The sequence below is a fragment of the Acomys minous genome, assembly GCF_964271855.1.
Source record: "Acomys minous genome assembly, chromosome: 4".
Taxonomy (NCBI): domain Eukaryota; kingdom Metazoa; phylum Chordata; class Mammalia; order Rodentia; family Muridae; genus Acomys; species Acomys minous.
Window position 1 is genome coordinate 18,717,646 of NC_140486.1, and position 20,954 is coordinate 18,738,599.

The window sequence follows — 20,954 nt, forward strand, 5'->3', positions numbered from 1 at the left end:
TAGAGATGCTAGTTGGATGTTCGTCATGCTCTTAAAATAAGTCTCACATTCTACACTTCCAATCACATCTTTTGTTTCAGATAGAACTTAATCAAGAGGGGTTTTGTGCAAGTTTCCACTTGTACATGATGATAAATAGCTTGAGCTACGTTCAGCACATTCACGATCATTAGTTTTCTTTCTTCACCATACACAGATAAATCACATGCTATCTGCACCATTATTTCCCGAGACTATGTCCATACACTAGTGGACTTTTCTACCTGGTGGGCAGAACTTAACTCCTTTCCAACTGCACATCTTATAACATTTCGTCATTAGCCAGTAAGAGCTTATGCATACAATGCAAAATGCTATCCTTATCACATACACTGAAGAATTAAGGAATGAAAATTGAGCAATTACATTCTGAATGCCAGGAAGTACATCTACTTTAAGACCAGTGTTATTGGGCATCCCCCAAAACACAGTAAATGGCAATGGTATGCATATCAAAAATAAAATGATTTCTCTAACTGAAACATTATAAAATAGAATGGCTTAAGAAAGCCGACAGATAGCAACAAGAAAAACTTAAAGAAAGGGTTTTGCTGCCATAAGGGAAAATGAACTAAGAGTGTCAGTAAGATAGAGCAACGATCCGGGAGACACTCTTCGGCAGGCTGTGGCGTCCTGTGCACTGGTAAAACCACGGTGCCCTCCTCTCATGTCCTAATTGGTAAATATTCCGAAGTACCACATTTAACTAGGTTTTCTTACAGCGCTAATGTTCTTCCACCAACACAAGTTAACAGGCAGCGCATTTACAAAACTATAACAGGCTGAAAGGAATTAACAATGAACAATGTGCAAAATAGTCAATTACAGGCTTAAACTTTAAACAAGCACTTACAATGAAGATGTAAAAAAAAAAAAACCCGCAAAGCCTATCTTGGCTATTAGGTCATTTTCCAGGCTACTAACTGCTAAACCATGTGCAGACGTGCTTCCAATTTCCCCATCCCGTTTTTCTGAGAAGTCAGAGAGCGTTGCTCCCCAGGCAGACTCGGGTTGGTCTACAAATTGATTTTTGAAATAAGGCAATTCTATGGAAAACCAGTAAGTATTTTGGCTATCGATTATTAGGAAAAGAAAGGAGAAGTGGGTTTTCTTTTTAAGATTCTAATTTGTGCATAGATGATTATGAAAAGAAAAAGGAAAACAAAGATCCAAAACCCCCTACTTCAGTCTGGGAAAAGGTAGTAGTTGACTAAATCCTACACCCTGTCAGTCTCCGGGGCTTACTGGCCACGTATCTCAGTTCTCCTGAGACACAGCATCGGCAATGGGTGCCAAGGCAAAAAATAGCATGTAAGTCAGGATGATTTTTCAAAAGCTCCACGGAAAATGAGAAGAGCTTCCTAACTAATGGGACAACATGAAAACGGAACTCTCAGAACCGCTAGCTTGGTTGGCAGTAGATCAAAACCCTTACACAAGAAAGCAACCAGAATAAAATTATTGTTTTTTATTATTATTATTATTATTATTATTATTATTATTATTATTATTATTATTTGAAGCAGCAGCAGCAGCCAGGTATATCAAAGCACTTTTGTGTCTCCACAAATGTGTCAAGAAGTTTATCCAAATACAAATGACCACAGGAAGTCTAGGTGTGTTGCCTTAGCAACCTAGACTGGATCCAAGCCCAAGTCCCACTCTGGCATGATGCATCAAGATGGTGAGTCTTCTCGTGTTCCAGTCATTCTTCTAGACATAAGGAGTGAGTTGTTTTTCCAGTGGGGCATCTAATCATGCAAACTATATGCTGCTGTCCCCTGTAACTCTCGACACTGTAGTTCTTTGTGTTTTTTGTTTGTTTGTTTGTTTGTTTTTCCTGAGACAGGGTTTCTCTGTGTAGCCTTGGCTGTCCTAGACTCTCTTTGTAGATCAGGCTGGCCTCGAACTCACAGAGATCCACCTGCCTCTGCCTCCCGAGTGATGGGATTAAAGGCGTGTGCCACCACCACCCGGCCACCACTGTGGTTCTTATTATGAAAATAATTTGAGTTGACTTAACCTTGCTGAGCCCTATACGGCACTCCAATGCTTAGTTACAAGACAGGTTGTTAGAAATCAACCCGTTTCCTCCCTCTGGGTCTGCCTAGATGTCTGTCAATGGGAATATTCCCACAATTCCCATGGGAGCCCACACATCACTCTCCAAGTATCGTGTCTGTTACAGAACTATGTTGCTAAAAATTTGTGAGTCTAATTTTCATAGTCCTAGGATATAAAAACATCCCCTGGTAAAGGAACAATCTATTGTTAACATGAACCAAACGTTCATATAGACCGTCATTGCACACTAGACTTGCTTTGTATAATTCTGGCTTAAATCCAGACATAGGTAAAAGGACACCCAGAAGTTGTCCATATGATTTTAAGGTTTTGTGACTAATGTTGCTTTCAGAGTTTTTTTTTTCATAAAACCCAACAAGATAGCACACTAATAATTAGGGAGTGGGGTGTCACTGAAAACTTTATTCCTATTTTACCTACTGCCCGGTATATGTGTTGAGTTATAGAACAAGCATTCCTTCTCCTGACCTAAAAGACATTATTTACCTTACGTTGATAAATTATCTTTAATCATAGAAACAGCTTCCATAGCATTCCCGCCCCTCCTACAACTGCAATGCTGAGCAAGCTCTGTACCTTCTTCCTGGCCTGGGTCTTCTTCTGGGTACTGTGCATGCATTATTTCATTTACTTCATCTCAAACAGTAGATTTTGTGATTATCTTAAATATATATATAAAACACAGATCAGAGAAAGCAACCAGCTTAACCAGCTAGGAAGTCAGCTAAGCTTACCAGTCAGGATTACCAATAAGGTCCAACATCTAGGAAATGGAATCAAACCAAAAACCACTCACTGCTAGGCATCATGCCATCTGCTTCCCAGGGCAACAGAGTGAGAGAATGGAAATGTGCCATATTTGTGGACCAAAACCAAAAGTAAGAAGTCAGATAAGGATAAATGTAAAGTCCCACCACACACACATAGACATGAAAGCTCAGGTTGTAATAAATGGGGGGGGGGGGAAACTAAATAATTTCAATAAATCTTAGGTCAATTTTCAGCTAGTAATATTATACCCTGATTCAGCATTTGCGGAGAGAAAGAGCAACTGGAACCGTATGCAGCAGATAGCCACTGGGTGCCCTAGTTAGCATTTTGACTGCTGTGATAAACGCCATGGCCAAAAACAACTTGGGGAAGAAAGCAGTTATTTTCACTTGCAGCTTATCGTCCATTTCTGAGTGAACCCAGGGCAGGCTCAGGACAGGAACCTGGAGGTGAGAATTGGAGAGGAGTGCATGGAAGAGTGCTGCCTGCCGGCTTGCTCCTCATGACTTACTCTGTCTCCCTCCTTACACCATCCAGGACCATCCGCCAGGGGTAACACAGCTCATGTGACCTGGACCCTCTCACATCAATTAAAATTTAAAAAAAGAAGAAGGAGGAGGAGGAAGCAGAGGAAGAGGAGGAAGAGGAGGAAGAGGAGGAGGAGACCTCAGGCTTGCCTACAGGACAATCTGGTGGGAGCATTTTCTCAATTGAGGTTCCTTCTTCCCAAATGATTCTATCTTGTATCAAGCTAACATAAAATCCAGGCAGCCCACTAGGAAAAACTACACAATGTGGGGACATCATGTTCTGTAAGGTAGCAAATGTTTTCTAATCATATTTTTGAAGAAACTTAGGATTTTCATTCCACCAAATGTACAGAAACAATGATCAGGAGCAATGGAATTGAGAACTTTCTGAAGGCAGAGATATCTTGATGGAACTAAATCCCACGTCAACAAAGTCTTCCCTAATGTAAGGAGAAGCCAAGCAGAGAACTTAGTGCCTTTTGGTGTGCATTCCTTTGTTCATTCACTCACACCCACATTAGTCACAGTGTCATCCATGCACCACCGTGTTACAGCCTCAGGGAAGAATAACTCCTGTGTAGGAAGGGAAACACATACAACACAAAAAAAGAGGTTTCAACTCCTTTCTTTCTTTAAGAATTCATCATGATTTCCCAAAATGATGTGTAAATTGAGTTTCAGTGAGATCTGCGGGGAGGGGGAGGCCCACAGCGAGGAGGGAAGAGATGGAGCAGATAAGAAGAGGTATGGGGAGGGGAAGGAAAAGGGAGGTAAGGGAAAAATAGTAAAGAACATCATGCTAATGATCAGTGATTAAATGTAAGACTGAAAGTGATTACTGATTAAATAAGAATTAACTAGTTTACTTAAAGATACCATGTTTGTAGGGGGAATAAAGGTTTATAAGATAGAGGATTTAGTTTTTTTCAATTTAAAGTCTGTAGAAAACCAAATGATTAATCAGAAAATATGCTCCTTTTTCTCTGGCTGGGTAATTTATCTCTCTCTCTGTGATTTCACTGCTAAGTATAGGATGCTGCTTGCCAAATCTGCAGTCCTGACCCAGAACCACAAATCTGTCTTCCCACAAACATCTTTTTTAAAAAAAAATTTATGTCTAAAAGCGGACCTACCAATAGTCCCTCATAATGGATTTGCATTTTGTATATCTTAATGAGTAACACTATCATCCAATGGGAACCCAAGCCAGACAGACCCCCCAGGAAGCCTAAGACAACCTCTCCCTCCCCCATCAGTTCCTAAGCCCCACCATTTCCAGCAGCTCAGTAGGGCTCAAATCCACACTGCCATTGGTTCTGATTTCACTTCGGTCTTTCACCTCCTCCTCTTGAAATTGCTGTAGTCACCACCCAGCTAATCTTCTAATCCTCACATCTGCGTGAGTGACTGCTCTAGACCACAAACTGTATTGGATCACATTCTCCCACCATTTAAAACCAGCCCTTGAGCAGCTCGTCACATGCTCCAAGGGAAATCCAACTTCTTCCATTCTCCATAGGAGAGGCTCTTCCCTTCTCTGGAGCTGGAATCCTGTTATAGCTGAGCCAGTCAGCTCTTCCTTTGGAGAACTAGGCCTGGGGCTGCTTACGTGGCCTCCAGCTCCACTCTTTACAGAGACATCTGTATGCTCTGGCAATTCGCCTTGTACCTGGACAGTACTCAGCCAGTCTTTAAGATATAATCCAAGGACAAGCACTTGTCTGTTTCAAAGTCTAGGCTGACTCAGTCAATACCCAGTTGAGTGAGCTAAAGACCACAGATGATTACATCAACAGCCTCGCTCAGAGTTCCAGGTGGGCGTTTGTTAAAAAAAAAAAATTGTTAGAAATCAAACAAGAATTGACTAGCTGCTATCGAGCTATGGTCAGGAACTACACTTCTGGTGACACTTTTGCTTTTTCTTGATGGGACGGGAAATATGTGGGTACAGTTGCTGCCTCTGGCTCCTCACTTTTTGTCACGAATTTATGTGCTGTATGAGGCTCACCAATCACCTTGCAAGAAATGTTGGGTTTTGTTTGTTTGTTTTTCGAGACAGGTTTTTTTTGTTTGTTTTGTTTTTTTGTGTGTTGTTGTTGTTGTTTTGTTTTCTGTGTAGCCTTGGCTGTCCTGGACTCACTTTGTAGACCAGGCTGACCTCGAACTCACAGGCCTCTGCTTTCTGAATGCAGGGATCAATGGGGTGTGCCCGGCCATTGCGAATACCCTGCTAACATCAATTTTACTTCTCTAGAAGTCAGTGCGAGTTTTTAAGTAGTAAGATATTCCCCTGCACTTTCACAAATACATGATTTGCCCTTTCCCTTACTGCTGTCAGGGCGCATTTCCTCTGTGCCTGAAAACCAAGACAGCTAAGCCGTGAGGTGTAAATTCCGCTCGTGACACAGCCAAGCCCAAAACTGAACTTGCAATCAATTTTATCATCTCTCCCCCTTCCAACTTAGCCACTAGAAAAAGCTCCCTGCCTCCGTCTCTAAATAACTATTTGTGCTGAACTTACCAAATTAACCATCCCCATTGTTGATGGGGAGGGGGCTGGATAATATGGAAGGGTGAAGCTAGTTTCTTGATTAAATGAATGGTCTCCAAATATTAGTATATATCAAAATACTTTTTTTCTAAGAAGATGTTTGCCATCTATGGTGAAACCACATATAATGCTTTCAATTACATCAGACCACCAAGATATGATACCTGATCGTAATGACCAAGGGAAATAGTGACTGACAGGAAATTAGTCCTCTTCAGCTGTGAAGACATTTCATGCAGACTGGAAGAGTTCTGTTGTTTTGGTGGGAGGGACGCTCAGGCAAAGAAAGGTGATCCGTGCTGACACAACTTTTAGCGGCAACTGACATTTATATATTCTATTACAACCTAAGATGCCTGCGCTAATTATTAATTATCCACCTAAGCCTACACCACTTTACACATTCTGCCCCTTAACTAGAGCTCTCAGAGAAGCTATCGTAAGTTGCCTGACTAACGGACCATGTCTGGAGCAGCTAAATGGCTTAGCAAATGCAAAGATTTCCCCATATGCACACTTTACAGAGTTAATGTGGACCCACTGCCAACTGCAGTCCAAATGCATTTCTACAGCCACATACCTGGAGGAGGGTAGGGAGCTCAGGCGTTTCACTGAGCTGTAGGCAATCAGAAAATGAGGGCCAGTCTATACATGCAGTTTCCCTAAAGCAATGTACAGGAGACCCCCATGTGGAGTAAGGACTGTGGGGACTGGTGTTCTCTCTGGTCTGCTCTGAGGATGTGTAAAGTCACAAAGAGGCTTCTTTTTATGAGAGAGCAGGTGTGAACTCAATTCCACTGGTAAACTACCATCAGCTCAGTTGAGAGAAAAGCAGTAAATTTTTACTTCAGAAGCAAATGAAACTCGTGAAAATTCAGCGACAAAATCTTGTTAACCATTTGGGTACCTTAGGAAGACTGAGTGACGCCACTTTCTCAGGTTTGATTGTCAACTCAGTTTCAAGTGACTGGGGACTCTGCATAGAAAAGCATGAATACATAGAACCCGTTGTTCCCTAAGGATGCTCCCCATCCCTAGTAGGTCTTCATCCTGAGGATGCTCTCCATCCTTAGTAGGTCTTCATCCTGAGGATGCTCCCCATCCTTAGTAGGTCTTCATGATTTTATGCCCTAGCTGTTTTCTAGCTGTTGTCCTAACAATTAGATCACAGTGATCACCCACTCCACTGAAGTGGTCTTCCAAAACAGTGAAAATATTTGGGATCACTGTATGTTAATTTTGAATTCATATGTGTGAGGCCATCATAAATAAAGGGTAGTAAAACTCACTACAGTGAAATAAACACTAACAACTAAACAAAATGCATATTTAATTCTCGTAAGAGACCAGTTGTTTAAAGTGCTAAAAATATGGATAAAAGGCCCATTTCCGAACATTCTGGAAGTTCCAGAGGAGATAGGGCCACTAGTAGAGTTCCCTCTTTGATGAGCATTGCCCAATTAAATAGAATCTGTTACACATAAAGTGCTTACGCGGGCAGCTGAAGCGTTTAGATTCGCTAGCCGAACTGTTAAGAATACAGTTGGTCCAAGTAGCCAAGGTAAGTAAAAGGCACAAAGCTAGCACCCAGTATGCTAACACATGCCTGGAAGATCTGATTCTAGGATGAGAACAATGTTTTTAAAGTCTTTCAATGTGTCTCTTTCTGTCCTCCTTCACTTGCTCTCTACCCATTTCCTCTACCAAATACCGTCAGCTATTATGTCCTCTCTACTTGTATTAAGCTGTAATACAGCCAATGACGAAGTGGCACATAACTTATCTCCACATTCTTCCGAGCCTCACTACATGATGCTCAGGTTTGCACGTGGCCGGCACCAGGAAGGAGGAAAACCTCACCAACATAGGAAAGATGTTTTTTTCTCCAAGGTTGCCCAAAACAAACAATCAAAGCACTATGAATGTAAAATCTATATAATTCCTGATTGTTTCGTGGTTTTTCTTGCTATATGTAGTTTATTGTGTGTATGTATAATAATATTAATGGATATGTAAAAAAATAAAATAAAAATAAAAAGAGAAGGAAAAAACCCACAGCTCATGTAAAGTAACTGTAGGCGTAACTAATAATTTGCATTAACTAAGTGTAAGTACCAGGTGGTTTTCATTTTACCTCATTCAGACACAGCATCTACTCACATGACTAATTCCATCAATAGCACTAAGGGGACTTGAGCAAAGTAAGGCAGCCACCGCATGATATTCTGATGTTAAAACCAGCAGTACCCAGAGACCAGAGTTCTTGTTTGCCTCACCACCCACCACTTCCCACATATTGGATATTTTGGGTTATGTTCAAGTCACACAAAAGCTTTCAATGCTGTATTTGAACATAAACCATTAAAACCTGTAGTTTACACCAACTTACAATGATGCCTCCTCATCATTTTTCCTATCAATAACCACAGGTCAAAAAATTCAAAGGTGATTAATAAACAATCATTGAGAAGATGAAAAATGTTTGAGTTCCATCTGTGAAGAGCTTTTTGTCTCAATATATGTCCCATACACATTGCACTGCTTGGCTCAATGTATGCCCCCATACATTGCACTGATTGGCTCAATATATGTCCAATACATTACACTAATTGGCTCAATGAGTCCATACCCTATATCCATTGCAATAGTTGGCTCAATATCTATGTCCCATACCCATTGCACTGGTTGGCTCAGTGTTGTCCCATACCCACTGCACTGGTTGGCTCAGTGTACGTCCCATACCCACTGCACTGGTTGGCTCAGTGTACGTCCCATACCCACTGCACTGGTTGGCTCAGTGTATGCCCCATACCCACTGCACTGGTTGGCTCAGTGTATGCCCCATACCCACTGCACTGGTTGGCTCAGTGTATGCCCCATACCCACTGCACTGGTTGGCTCAGTGTATGCCCCATACCCACTGCACTGGTTGGCTCAGTGTATGCCCCATACCCACTGCACTGGTTGGCTCAGTGTACGTCCCATACCCACTGCACTGGTTGGCTCAGTGTACGCCCCATACCCACTGCACTGGTTGGCTCAGTGTATGCCCCATACCCACTGCACTGGTTGGCTCAGTGTATGCCCCATACCCACTGCACTGGTTGGCTCAGTGTATGCCCCATACCCACTGCACTGGCTGGCTCAGTGTATGTCCCATACCCACTGCACTGGTTGGCTCCTAGGTATGATGTTCTACAAAAGGGAAGGAAATGAGATCCAGTGAATTAGAGCCACACAAACATACTACATGTTCCATCAGCCTCAGCAACTCTTAAGAGTGAAGGGAAGAGCAGCCCCACTCCACACAGTGGCAACCCTCCCTGCCAAGCTTCTCTAGAGACACACTGAGCAGGGACATCTCCAGGGCATCCCGAAGAACATGCGAGGTGTTTGTCAAAGTCCTGCTGCCTAAAGAGCCTTGTTTCTACTAGTGATTCCACTGTTCAGTTGCAGCCGAATAAACCTGGTGTTTTGGCCAGTCTCTTTGACTCAACATGAGGGCCTCTCGGTCACATGCAAAGATGAAACTGAGAACCTTTAAAATGGAAAGGAAAACAGCTGGAGGGGCACATCTGTATTTAACAAGCTGTCACAATGAGGTGCTTATTTCATAGGATAAAGGCTTTTGTGGACAGGCTGAGACAGAAACCTTCCCGCTTTGGGCTACTATCCCGTGCCCACCAGCCTCTACCTTCTGCTCTGTCCATATTAGAAAATAAAGGTGTTTTTAAACTGTTATCATTCAAGACTCAAAGGCTCTATATTTTTTCAACTCATAGCCAGAAAGCTACCAAAGTGTATCTTGCATCACTGTAATAGCCCCAAAGAGGGGCAGATCCCATGACAAGTCTTTAGGTATTCCATGCTTAAAATATCAGTTTCTTGGGTCCCAAAGAGGCACCACAAGAGCACAGACAATAGTCACATGTTTATGGGACATCAGCAGAGCACCTAAGGAAGACACACAGCCTTTAGTAGACACTGCACCAATATCTTCCCTGGATTTGAGCAACAATGAAGAAAGTGTTAAATTCAGTATGTAGGGGCCAATAAGATGGCTTAGCAGGCATACATGTGTGCAAACCTGACACCTGAATTTGATTCTTGGAACACACAGGGGAAGGAGAAAACCAACTCCTGAAAGCTATCTGTCCTCTGACCTCCCCAGATGTACCATGGCACGCTTACACCCCAATGGTATTTTTAAAAGAAATTCAGTATTTAATACCGACCACCAGAGTCTGTCAAGTAGTGTACTAGCTAACTCTCTGAGGCACATTAAATGCCAAATTCTGAGACACCGTCTTCCCAGTGTACACTGTAAAGAGCCACTTCACTACTAAATGACACAGCACCGTTGAACTTCCCACTCTGTTTACCTTTATAGACAGAAAGCCCTGGCCTATTTCATGCCACAGTCCTGTTCAGTAGAATTGGAAAACTGGTGGCCAAATGTTGGAGCCTGGCCTCACAATTTTATCCAGTCTTGGCATGTTGTCCAGGATTAAATGTCTTCTGGCACACCTAATCCTTCACGTTAAAAATCAGCAAGTAAAGTTATGTGCACAAGAAATAAAAAGACGGGCTCCCACCATGCCACCCAGGGCGGGCATTCTTCTCTGGCTGCTTCAGAGTATGACACTTTGCTGGAGGTGACGTCCCTGGAGACTGAGTGATTCTCCCTAGGACAGTGGTTCTAAACCTTCCTAACCCTGAGAGCTTTTAACACAGCTCCTCAAGCTATGGTGAGCCCCAACCATAAACCTGATTTTGTTGCCACTTCATAACAGTACATTTGCTACTGCTATGAATTGCAATGTAAATGTCTGTGTTGTCCAGTGATTTTAGGAGACTCCTGTGAAAGGGTCATGTGACCACCAATGGGGGTTGCAAGAGACAGGTGGAGAATGGCTGATCTAGGGGAGAGAGTTTCTCGGCCTACGGCTCGTAGTAGCACATTCAGAGTGCCAAGCCTCTGCTGCAAAAGAGAGCTGCCAAAGAGAGCACCAAAAAGACTAGGGGCACAGGCTGCTGGCTGAAACTATAGGCCAGCTACTTGACAAAATACTCTTGACAGCCTGGAGAGCCGAAAAGCAGAGATCTAAAGGAGAGAGTTTGATCAAAGCAGACAAAGTGGCAACCGGCTGCCTGCTAACTTGCTCAAGGACCTGCCCAGTGAAGGCTCAGGCCCAGGGGTAAATGTGAACACCCTGCCTCAAACTCAGCAGCAACCTCACCTTTTCATCTATCTGCTCTGAATCTACTTGTCTTTTGTTCTCATTTACTGACCAAAACTGGGTTCACAGTTTTATACTGTATTGCATGAAACTGTGCTCTCGATTTTCAAAATTACTGGGTGAAAAGGGACATACTTTTCTCTTTCAAAATGTACACTATGGGGACAGGAGAGATGGCTTGATGGTTAGGGGTACCTAGTGCTCTCACAGAGCACTTCCCAGCATGCACATGGTGGCTCACAATTATCTTAACTCCAGTTCCGGGGGATCTTTCTTCAATCTTTCCTCAACAAGTCCCAGGTACATATATGGTGCATATACATATATACATGCAAAACATCCATATACATAAAATTAAATAAATCATAAGAAGGTGCTTTTTAAAATGTACACCATGGATCAAACAGTCTACTATAAATTCCCTGCACTCTTGTCTGGTCACACTGAAGAGGCCATGGACTTACCACATCCGTAGCTATCACCCAGCCCAGTACCCAAAAACCAGAGACAGGTAGAGACTCAGGGAGCCAGGGCTGAAAGGGACACATATTACTAAGCCTATCCTTACCAATCTTGACAGAAGCTGTGTGTCATTTTGAGACAATGAGAAGGACAAAAGAATCACAGAGCCACCAGCCGTGAAACCACTGACCTGCAAACACATTCTAGCCGCACCTAGTACCAAACATGGGGTGGGGGGGAGAGGAATTAAGCCACCATTAGTCAAATTTTCCAGTACCTCGAGCACAAGTATTCCTATCAGATATAGATGAATTATTTGCATAGGAACCTTAAATGATATCTTTTTTTTTTCTTCCAGAATCAGTAACTTTTTCTTTCTCCTTCTGGCATGGTCTCAGCGTGTGGCCCAAGCTGTCTCGCACTTGTGCACCATATACTTGGGCTTCTAACAGCTGAGTTACCACACCAGTAGAGAGAGGAGTAGCCTTCCATAGAAACTCTCCACAGTCCTTAGGGGACCTAGATATCTCTGTTGCCTGCAGTTTTCAAGGCACATTTTTCTGGTTATCAGTTCTTCTAACTTTCCTAAAGCCAGCTTCTGTAAACCTTCTCTAACTGTGAACGTCTTTCACAGACACAGTATGACACCCATTGCACTACAGAGGGGAAGCCAGAACGGAAAGGAAACTAGACCACTGAAAAGAGTGACAGAGGTGATTGTTGACTGGGCAGCAGGAAGTGAGTTATCTGAATGCTGGGAACCATCAACTTCCTCAATGGCTTTTCAAAATAATACTGATTCCACTTGCTTCTCCTTACACATCAAACAATCTGGGGTCCACCAAACCAGAATATAAACCCATACCCTAACAACAGGAGCATATTTCGTACAGCTGAGGATATACAACTATAAAATAAAAATTGAATTTCAATCAGCCCGGTTCTGGTACAGGGGTTTTCTTTTTAGTTTAGTAGAATCTAGAGCAGACTCTTAATTTATGGGCATTTCATTTGGGGCTTAATCCTCAAATATCTGGTTTCTAGGGTTATTTTTGTCTCAGACCATTCAGGGCCAGTTCTTGATATCCTGAATGACCACCCCAATGCTGGCCTAGAGCAGAACACTCTTTCTCTCGTTTTTATCCTAGATCTACCTCTGAATTGCAGGTCTGCATCAAGTGGAGATATTAAAAAAAAAAATTTAGCAGAGACTTGGCTTTGAAGTTTACATTTTGGACCAGGAAAATGGTTCAGCAGGTAAAGACACCTGACACCAAACCTAATGAGCAAGTTCAATTCCTGTAACACACATGTTGGAAGGACAGACCCATCTCTTCTCATCTCCATATGTGCACTATGGTACATATACACTCATACATACACCCTTACATGTGCACACACACAAAATAAATTCAATTTTTCTTTTTTTCTTTCTTGTTTCCGAGATGGAGTTTCTCCGTGTTAACAGCCCTGGCTGTCCTGGAACTTTGCTTTGTAGACCAGTCTGGCCTGGAACTCACAGAAGTCCGCCTGCTTCTGCCTCCCGAGTGCTGGGATTAAAGGTATGCACACCACCCAGCAAAGTTATTAAAAGTTTTTTAAAAGTTTACATTTGGAAAACACAAGGCCTACTTGAAAGTGCTTATAAAATAGGGGTGAGGGGATTAGAACAGCAATGAAACAAACACTTCTAGTGATAAAATACAGGCCATAGTCATAAGGAGACACGTGAGAGCACACAGGACCATTACATTAGAAAACTGCCACAGAGACCTTGCAATGGGCTCGTCTTTCCTCAGTGAAAAGAGGACAGGAAGGCCTAAGCACCCCAGGCAGGCAGCGGACAAAGGGGGAGACGCAGGCTTACCACAGCAGTGAGAGCTGCTGATTGCACTAAAGACGACACTTACACCATCACAGTCCCCATAGTTCACGACACTTACACCATCACAGTCCCCATAGTTCACGACACTCACATTGTCACAGTTCTCAGTATTTCAGGAAGACAGCTTAACATCCTAAAAGAATCAAAACTCACCTCGAAAAACAAAACAAAGCAACAAAAAGGAATTAAAACTCCCAGGCAAAGGAAGTAAAATCAAATAAGGACACTATCAAAGCCTCCTGCTATCTGTAATCACAGGTGCCATATATCTGCCCAACACATAAGAAATGACAACTAGACAACTAACTCAAGATGAGAAATGCCATTAAGCAGACACATACAGAAAATAAAAGCAAAAAATAAATCAACAACAAAAACAAACAAATAACAACAACAAAACAACACGCACTGGAAGCATAGCTCTGTGACAGAGTGCTTGCTAGGACATATAACGTACTAAGTTCAATCCCATAGCAAGCATGATGATGATGATGATTAATAATAATAACAGAAATAATACTACAGGCATTAAAGAACAAATGCCCAACATCAAAGAACTTAAAAGTGGCCTGCTCATCTAATTGCTTCCGAATACTTTGAAAGGGAACAAGACCTTCCAGAGTTGGCTTTTTGCTGTTCATTAATATTTACATTTCTACATCTGACCTAGTGGGCTTATAAAAACCCATCTGCCTGAGTGGGCTAGTAAAACTACCCACGCTTTGAAAAGATGATGCTTCTCTGCGGTCATGCTTCCCTTTGGACATGAAGATTTCCAAAGACAGTTTTCCTCATAAAAGCCAGGTCACTGGGTACTTTCCATCTTCCACTGAAAAGAAACAGCACACTAGGCGTCTTCTAAAAGGTGTCATTTTACAGGAAGTCTGCGTGGCCAGCCTCTGCCAATGGAGTGGGGCAAACTCGTTTGCAATGCTTCACCTTTATGCTGGGGTAAACTCACGGTAGCCATAAACACTCTGAACTAATACAAACCTAAATATTCCTGCTAGGCAAACAGAGCAGTGGAACTGAATTATAATGAGCCAGCAGCTGTCACAATATGACCACAGTAACCAAATCAAAATACCAACGGCTAACCCAGATGAGACTCAAAGGTCATCCCGTAAGCCAGCAGCTTTCCTCACTTCTTCCCGAATCCTCCGTCTAATCCCACAGTAAAATGTTCCGCTGAGCTAGTTTAAAACCAGTGACTCTGGTGGTGAGTTATTCACTGGCCTGGTACATTCTGACTAAGGACTAGACGCAAATACCGCAGCTAGGAAACTGAGCCACTCACACTGGGACATGGGGAAAGTGCAGCAGCTGACGCTGAAGCTGCAAGCAACTGGGAAAAAGTATCACTTTTCACCATCTCCCTTGCCCAGTTCATGGATACACCCTCACCGGGCAACAGGCGCACTTATCCTCCAACAATGCGGTTTTCAACTGACACTCTGGGACAATAGAAAATACATGCTTCCACTTTTCCTTAGATCAAGACATTTCATCCGGAAATTACACCGTCTGCCATTATTAAAATACTCAGGCAATAGCTTTCAAAAGGTTGATGCCTGGCAAAGACCAAATTTACTGTCTTGATATAGGAAGAAACAAAAATTTAAAAAGCAGACCACTTCTGAAAAAAATCTATATTCTTTGTATGCATTCCTTGCCAGGATTTTCCAACAATTCTAAAACATATAAATAATCCTCTTAAAGACATCACGCTGAAGTGTATGCCCCTCTATCCAAAAGCTATCCAACTGACCACCTGTGAAGGTTTAATTAAGCTGCTTCATAAACACAGCAAAGAAGTTTCCAACAGATGAGGAATGCATCAATATGAATCGTCTCTTCCATATACAAATCAGTGCACTGGATCACATCTAAGGCAAGTGGGTTGTTTTGTCGTCTTGGAGGAAGGCAGTAAGTTAGTCCACAGCAAACATCAGGTGAGAGAGGAAGTTACCAGTTGGCCCGTGCACTGTACTCTCTCAATCCCTCAGAGCCTGTCCCATAGCAAAACAAAAAGAAAAAGCCAGACATGCCATTTTGTTTTAGCAGAAGTTTGCCTTTTGACTAGGTGTATGTCCTGTGTGGGGCTGACATAGCATCATCTAATGAAACTGTATGTATGACAACCGCAGCTAGAAAGGTCACTCCTAAACACAACCTGGAGCCAAGGGGATCATTTGCTCTCCCGACATAACAGACACACGTGTGCACTCATGTATATACAAACATGTGCTCATCTGTACTTAGACCAGGGCTTTTGCAATCATGAGATGGGGGCAATTACTTTCAGATTAACACTTATTTCTAAAAGAAAAAAAACAATAAGATCACTTTTATTTCTATCAGTTATATCTTATTTGGTCCAGAATTTTAAGAAAAAGACACAAAATGGACTGAGTTGTGTTATTTTGGTACAACCAAAAATTTTATTTTATTTTATAAAAATTATAGCATTTATAAAAGATTGTTCATATGAATTCTAAAAGTTGAGACTTGTGAAAACAAGACTTTGCTATAAAGAAGTTTTCAGGCAGACATGTTAATAAGTACTGTATCGTGTCACTAAAATAGAGCATTGGCATCAAAAAGAAAATAGATCCTAATAATGCACTCAGAAAGGGAGAAGGGACACAGTCCTTTTTCCTTTCTTTGAAATAAAGTAAAACTTCTTAAGTAAACAGTTACCAGAAAAAGAAAAAGAAAAGAAAGAAAGAAATCAGGTCATCTGCAGTTAATAACTCTTTCCCGTAAAATTAGTGTCACTTATTTCTGTAGCAGACGCCTAATTCAGTCACAGCCTTGATTGATTTGACAATAGAGAATCCTGCTCCAATAAAGTGGCTGATTTATTTCCAATGCTATAGCTTTTACCCTAATGTGACATGGCAGAATAAAGTCTTTGAAATATAAAGAAATCTTTTGTAGTTTTAATGAGAACCAGCTAAAGATTCAAGAGTGGACTATTGCCCAAAGCCTTTAGCAGATTCTGAGGGCTTCTTTCAGTCTGAGGCGAATGCCCACAAAGGTGACAGCATTAGAATACAGGTTAAACACAAGGAACGTTCGGGATTCAACAGGACAGTTCTAAGAGTGCAAACTGCTGGGCAGCAGGGGATCTTAACTTCACCTCTGTTTGCAAATTGCTTGTCTTTAATCTTTTGAAAATCATGTTCTGTTTTTATCTGAAAAAAAATAAAAAAGCATGTAACACCCAAACAGGCTCATTGTAAAAAGTACTTTCAGCACACTGGGCAAACTTAAAGAAGTTCTTTGTTCCCAGAGTTGGGCCCTGAGATGCCCAAGCCAATCAAGAGGGCGTCTGGGATGTGAGAAATCAGAGAAGCAGCAGGCGCATTCAGAGCGCCAGCATCCACAATTCTTTAAAAAATATTTTCTAATTCTTCTCTACACTAAAAATGTAAGGCATCTCCTACTTGTTTCAATGTCTTTTTCTCTCTTTGTGTCTTTTTGCACACTGCACAGTCACCTCCCCCTCTTATGGTGACTGCCTTGACCCGAGTCTGACACTGCCCCGTTAATGTCAGATAAACCATTTAGACCAAGCACAATGCTTTTCTGTGCAAAAATCTGCTTGAGGTGGAAAATGTCGCAGTTTGTAAACAATAAGGAGCCATGTTTCAGACCAGACAGCTTATCTAACAGAGAAGCCTTTGCACTGAGAACAGTGGGCAGGACACTCGCCCACATGGCAGCATTTCCCATCACAATGCACGACTCTGTCTCGGCCTCCATGACTAAGAGTTTAATGGGAAGGAAGGCAGACAGATGAAAGAGAGACGCTGACATGAGTTTTCAACTTAAACAACAACCCAGCAAAAAGAATCATGGCAATAGTGTCAGCCCACTTATGTTTAAATGGTTCAGATCTAAAACTAGTTTGTGAAATAGCTGTCAGTAAAGAAATAGGGAAAATAGCAATTATTTGAATCAGTTGTATGTTTTCCTATGAAACATTAATCTATCAGGCTGCTCTTTAAATTTGGTCACATACACACCAAACTTCTAAACACAAGTGGCCAACATGTTTTAGATATTGAGACAACAGTTTAGCTCATCAGAGAATAATTATAGATGTCTCTAAATGAAATTTGGCTGTTCCCTTCACATTACTTCTCAGGTCACTTCCTTAACTCTATCTCTGTCTCTATCCAACACAGGTGAAAATGAACAGAGAAGCAAAGCAACAGGTATTAAAGCCATGCCTACTGACACCAAAGATTCTAAACTTATCCTATAAAATCTAAGATAGCAGATACCTTGTCACCTGCCTCCACATAGCTTGAGTTAGCTGAGGACTGATTTATTTTTCACCAATAATTGAAAACAACTAGGGACTCCTGCTTTAGTTAAAAACTAAGACTTCAACATCAAGCTTATCATTTTGAAGTTGAAAAGAAGCAACCAACAACTAGAACCTGGATCAAACAGCATTTTGTGGTAATCAGTGAAGACGCTCAGAGGCATAAACTAAATGTTATCCATTAAAAACAACATTGTGTTAAATACCTGATTTGATAGCAGTTTTTTAAAAAAGAAAAGACTGAGATTAAAGGACCATCAACATCTTAAGTAACTGGCATAGCTTCCAAGGCTTAAAATCAGGACACTCTTGAAAAGCATTTGCAATTACAGTCTCCGAACGATATAATTATTGCTCAGTATTTTCCTTGGAGAACGGTCCAACAGCTTGTGTCATGAAATTGGACTTCGTTTATTGACAGATTTGTGATAAAATTTGGCCAGTCTGAAAGGTTCCCTAATATTGTAAAGAACTCACATTTACTAGAACTGAAATCATTGTCTTCAATCAAAAGGAAGTAGCCAGCCGCTGGGACCTTTTAAGCCATTATGAATTATCCTTTCATTGCTCAGGTTTACTGCTGTTGAACAAACATCCCGACCGAGGAGTCAAAAGCAGAGAAATATGCCAGCGAGGCTAATCTGTAAGGCATGACAGAAACCTGCAGACAGACTTGAACTGCAAGCAGCTACACAGCCTTTGTGAAGTGAACGGGATGAGGTCTACCTAGACAATCTACTTAGACAGTTTACCTAGACAGTCAACACCCTGACAAAAAAAACACAACCAGATCATACAATCCAACCTAAAGAAGTCACTCTGACAACGTGTCTTTGTCAATCACAAAGTCAAATATTTTATCACAAATATTTGCCACTTCAACTTCTGCACTACCTATTGTTAAGTGACACTTTCCAAGACGTTTGAAGATGCAAGTCTACACAGATCGTGTATCCCTGAAAGTCTTTAATTCCATGTTTGTAAAACTTAGCTCTTGTAGTGCTTGCTATTCTGTTAGCCAACAGTCACAGGCATTTTATTATGATTTATTTATGAATGGTATTCCTATCACTTAAGAGCATCACAGTAAACTAACTTACTAGTCGCACTCGTAAAAACTAAATGTCTGACTGAAGCACATTTTCTCTTCCACAGCAAAACATAAGCTTTCCAACAGTACATGTTAATACAAAACATTTCTTACTTTGTATTCTGGAATTGACAAAAGGTGGAGAGAGATTGTCGTGTGACCCGAGATCCCTGCTGGTCATGTGGTCATAGGGAGTCCCGTCTCCATAGTTCTGAAAAAAAATAATAATAACAACAACAGAGTAAGGCTCCTGGGCTTATATTTTTAAATACACACATAAACACACCTCAATACTGAAACCTCTCCTACCAAAAGGAACCGGAGTCCATTATTATCTGCCCCGTGAAATCTCACTGTAAGAACTTGGACCTTCATGTGAATAGCAGGATAGAGAGAACGCCGGAACTCAAATGTTTCCCACAGTACTAGCTGTGAAGTAGTGATACACTGATGACGATGCTAACTTCAGGAAACTGTTGGCATGATTCAAGGAAATAATACATCTAAAACATCAGACACCTATGAAGTAAGCTGTGTATAACAAAAGTTATTTTTTTTTCTCAAAACCTACGTTAAAGCAAGGAGAAGTGATTCATAGCCTGCCATGACCTCTTGCAAAAGCAAGGTAGAGCTGTTTAAGCAACATTTGGCTTACAATGTTACAGTTTCAAATGTTTATTTTAGCTCCTGTTGCACCTGCAAAATGAATGGCTCATTATATTAGTAATTAGCACAGAAGAATGTGAGGAATATCATACTTGAACTATGAACAATCATCAAAGAATCAGAACAGGGCCTGTGAGGTGGCTCAGAGGGAAAAGGTGCCACTGAGCTCACCTGATAGCCTGAGTTCAACCTCCAGCATCCATGAAAAATTGAAACAAAGAAATAAGCCCGCCATGCTGTTCTCTGACCTCTACATCTGGGCAGTGACACGTGAATGCCCTTCTCCGATTGCATATACACACTCACACACAATAGTAATACATTGAGTTTAAAGCTTCAGCATAAATCGCTATTTTATGCCGATAAACAAAATATGCCACACAAAAGCAATTTTAAGGGGAATTGTTTTTGAAGAAAAGTTTCACTATAATAATGATGTTGGACATTTAAAATCAATATATTGTTCGTAAGCTTTCCAATCACTTAAATTCAATGGAGAAATTCAATAACATATAAGAAAGAGTTTAAAAAGAAAACCTAACTGTGTCATTCAATTCAAATCTTAGTCTATTAAAGAGCACTGAGTGACCAGAAAGGAGGTAGGCAGAGGTCTGCTCAGCTGGTCAAACTGTCCATAAACTCAAAGTCAAATTGACTCAGGGGCATCAGTTTGGTGTGTTAGCCAAAGGGCAGAATCTGCCCACAATGACAGACGGATGCTGTGAGACCCACAAAAAGTCACATCACCTCACTCAGAAGGACAGAGACCCTCAGGACATGCCACTCTGTTTTCACTCCCCTTTCCTCACTCGTGACAAATTAACCAGGGTGCTGTTGCAGTCCAGCCCTGCTAGGGTTTTCATTTGTCATTAGAGGCCATACATTAGAGACCCACCCAGGAGTTGTATAATGTTCACTATTTATGAAATGTTCTCGTCCTAGGTAGTACACTACAAACTTAATATGGGTTACCTAACTTAATTGTCAGCACAGTACTTCGTGTAGAAGATAGTATCACCACTTGATGATAGGAGGAAAGAGACATAGCAAGGGCACCTTATATGAGTCTACAGACACCTGTCTTGTAAAACTTCCTGGATCTGGGGACATAAATTGTAATGCAGTGATTCATATTATTCACCAATATGGCACATATATGTATTTAAATACTCATGTGGTGTGCTTCTGTGTGTGTATGCATGTGTGTGTTTGTGTGTGTGTGTGTGTTTGTGTGTGTGTGTGTGTGTGTGTGTGTGTGTGTGTGTGTACTCATGAGGGACTATGGTTGTGTGCATTCAT

At 41.5% G+C, this 20,954-nt stretch overlaps 1 protein-coding gene across 13 annotated transcripts in view; it reads right to left on the reverse strand.

Moving 5' to 3' along the window:
- The window catches only part of TCF4 (transcription factor 4), a 341,209-nt gene that overhangs the window by 201,757 nt on the left and 118,498 nt on the right, over positions 1–20,954 (reverse strand). For all 13 annotated transcript variants that reach the window (XM_084780519.1, XM_084780533.1, XM_084780534.1 and 10 more), the window contains one exon: positions 19,104–19,200. In XM_084780519.1, the coding sequence (XP_084636645.1) occupies positions 19,104–19,200 (97 nt within the window). The remainder of the gene's footprint in view (positions 1–19,103; positions 19,201–20,954) is intronic.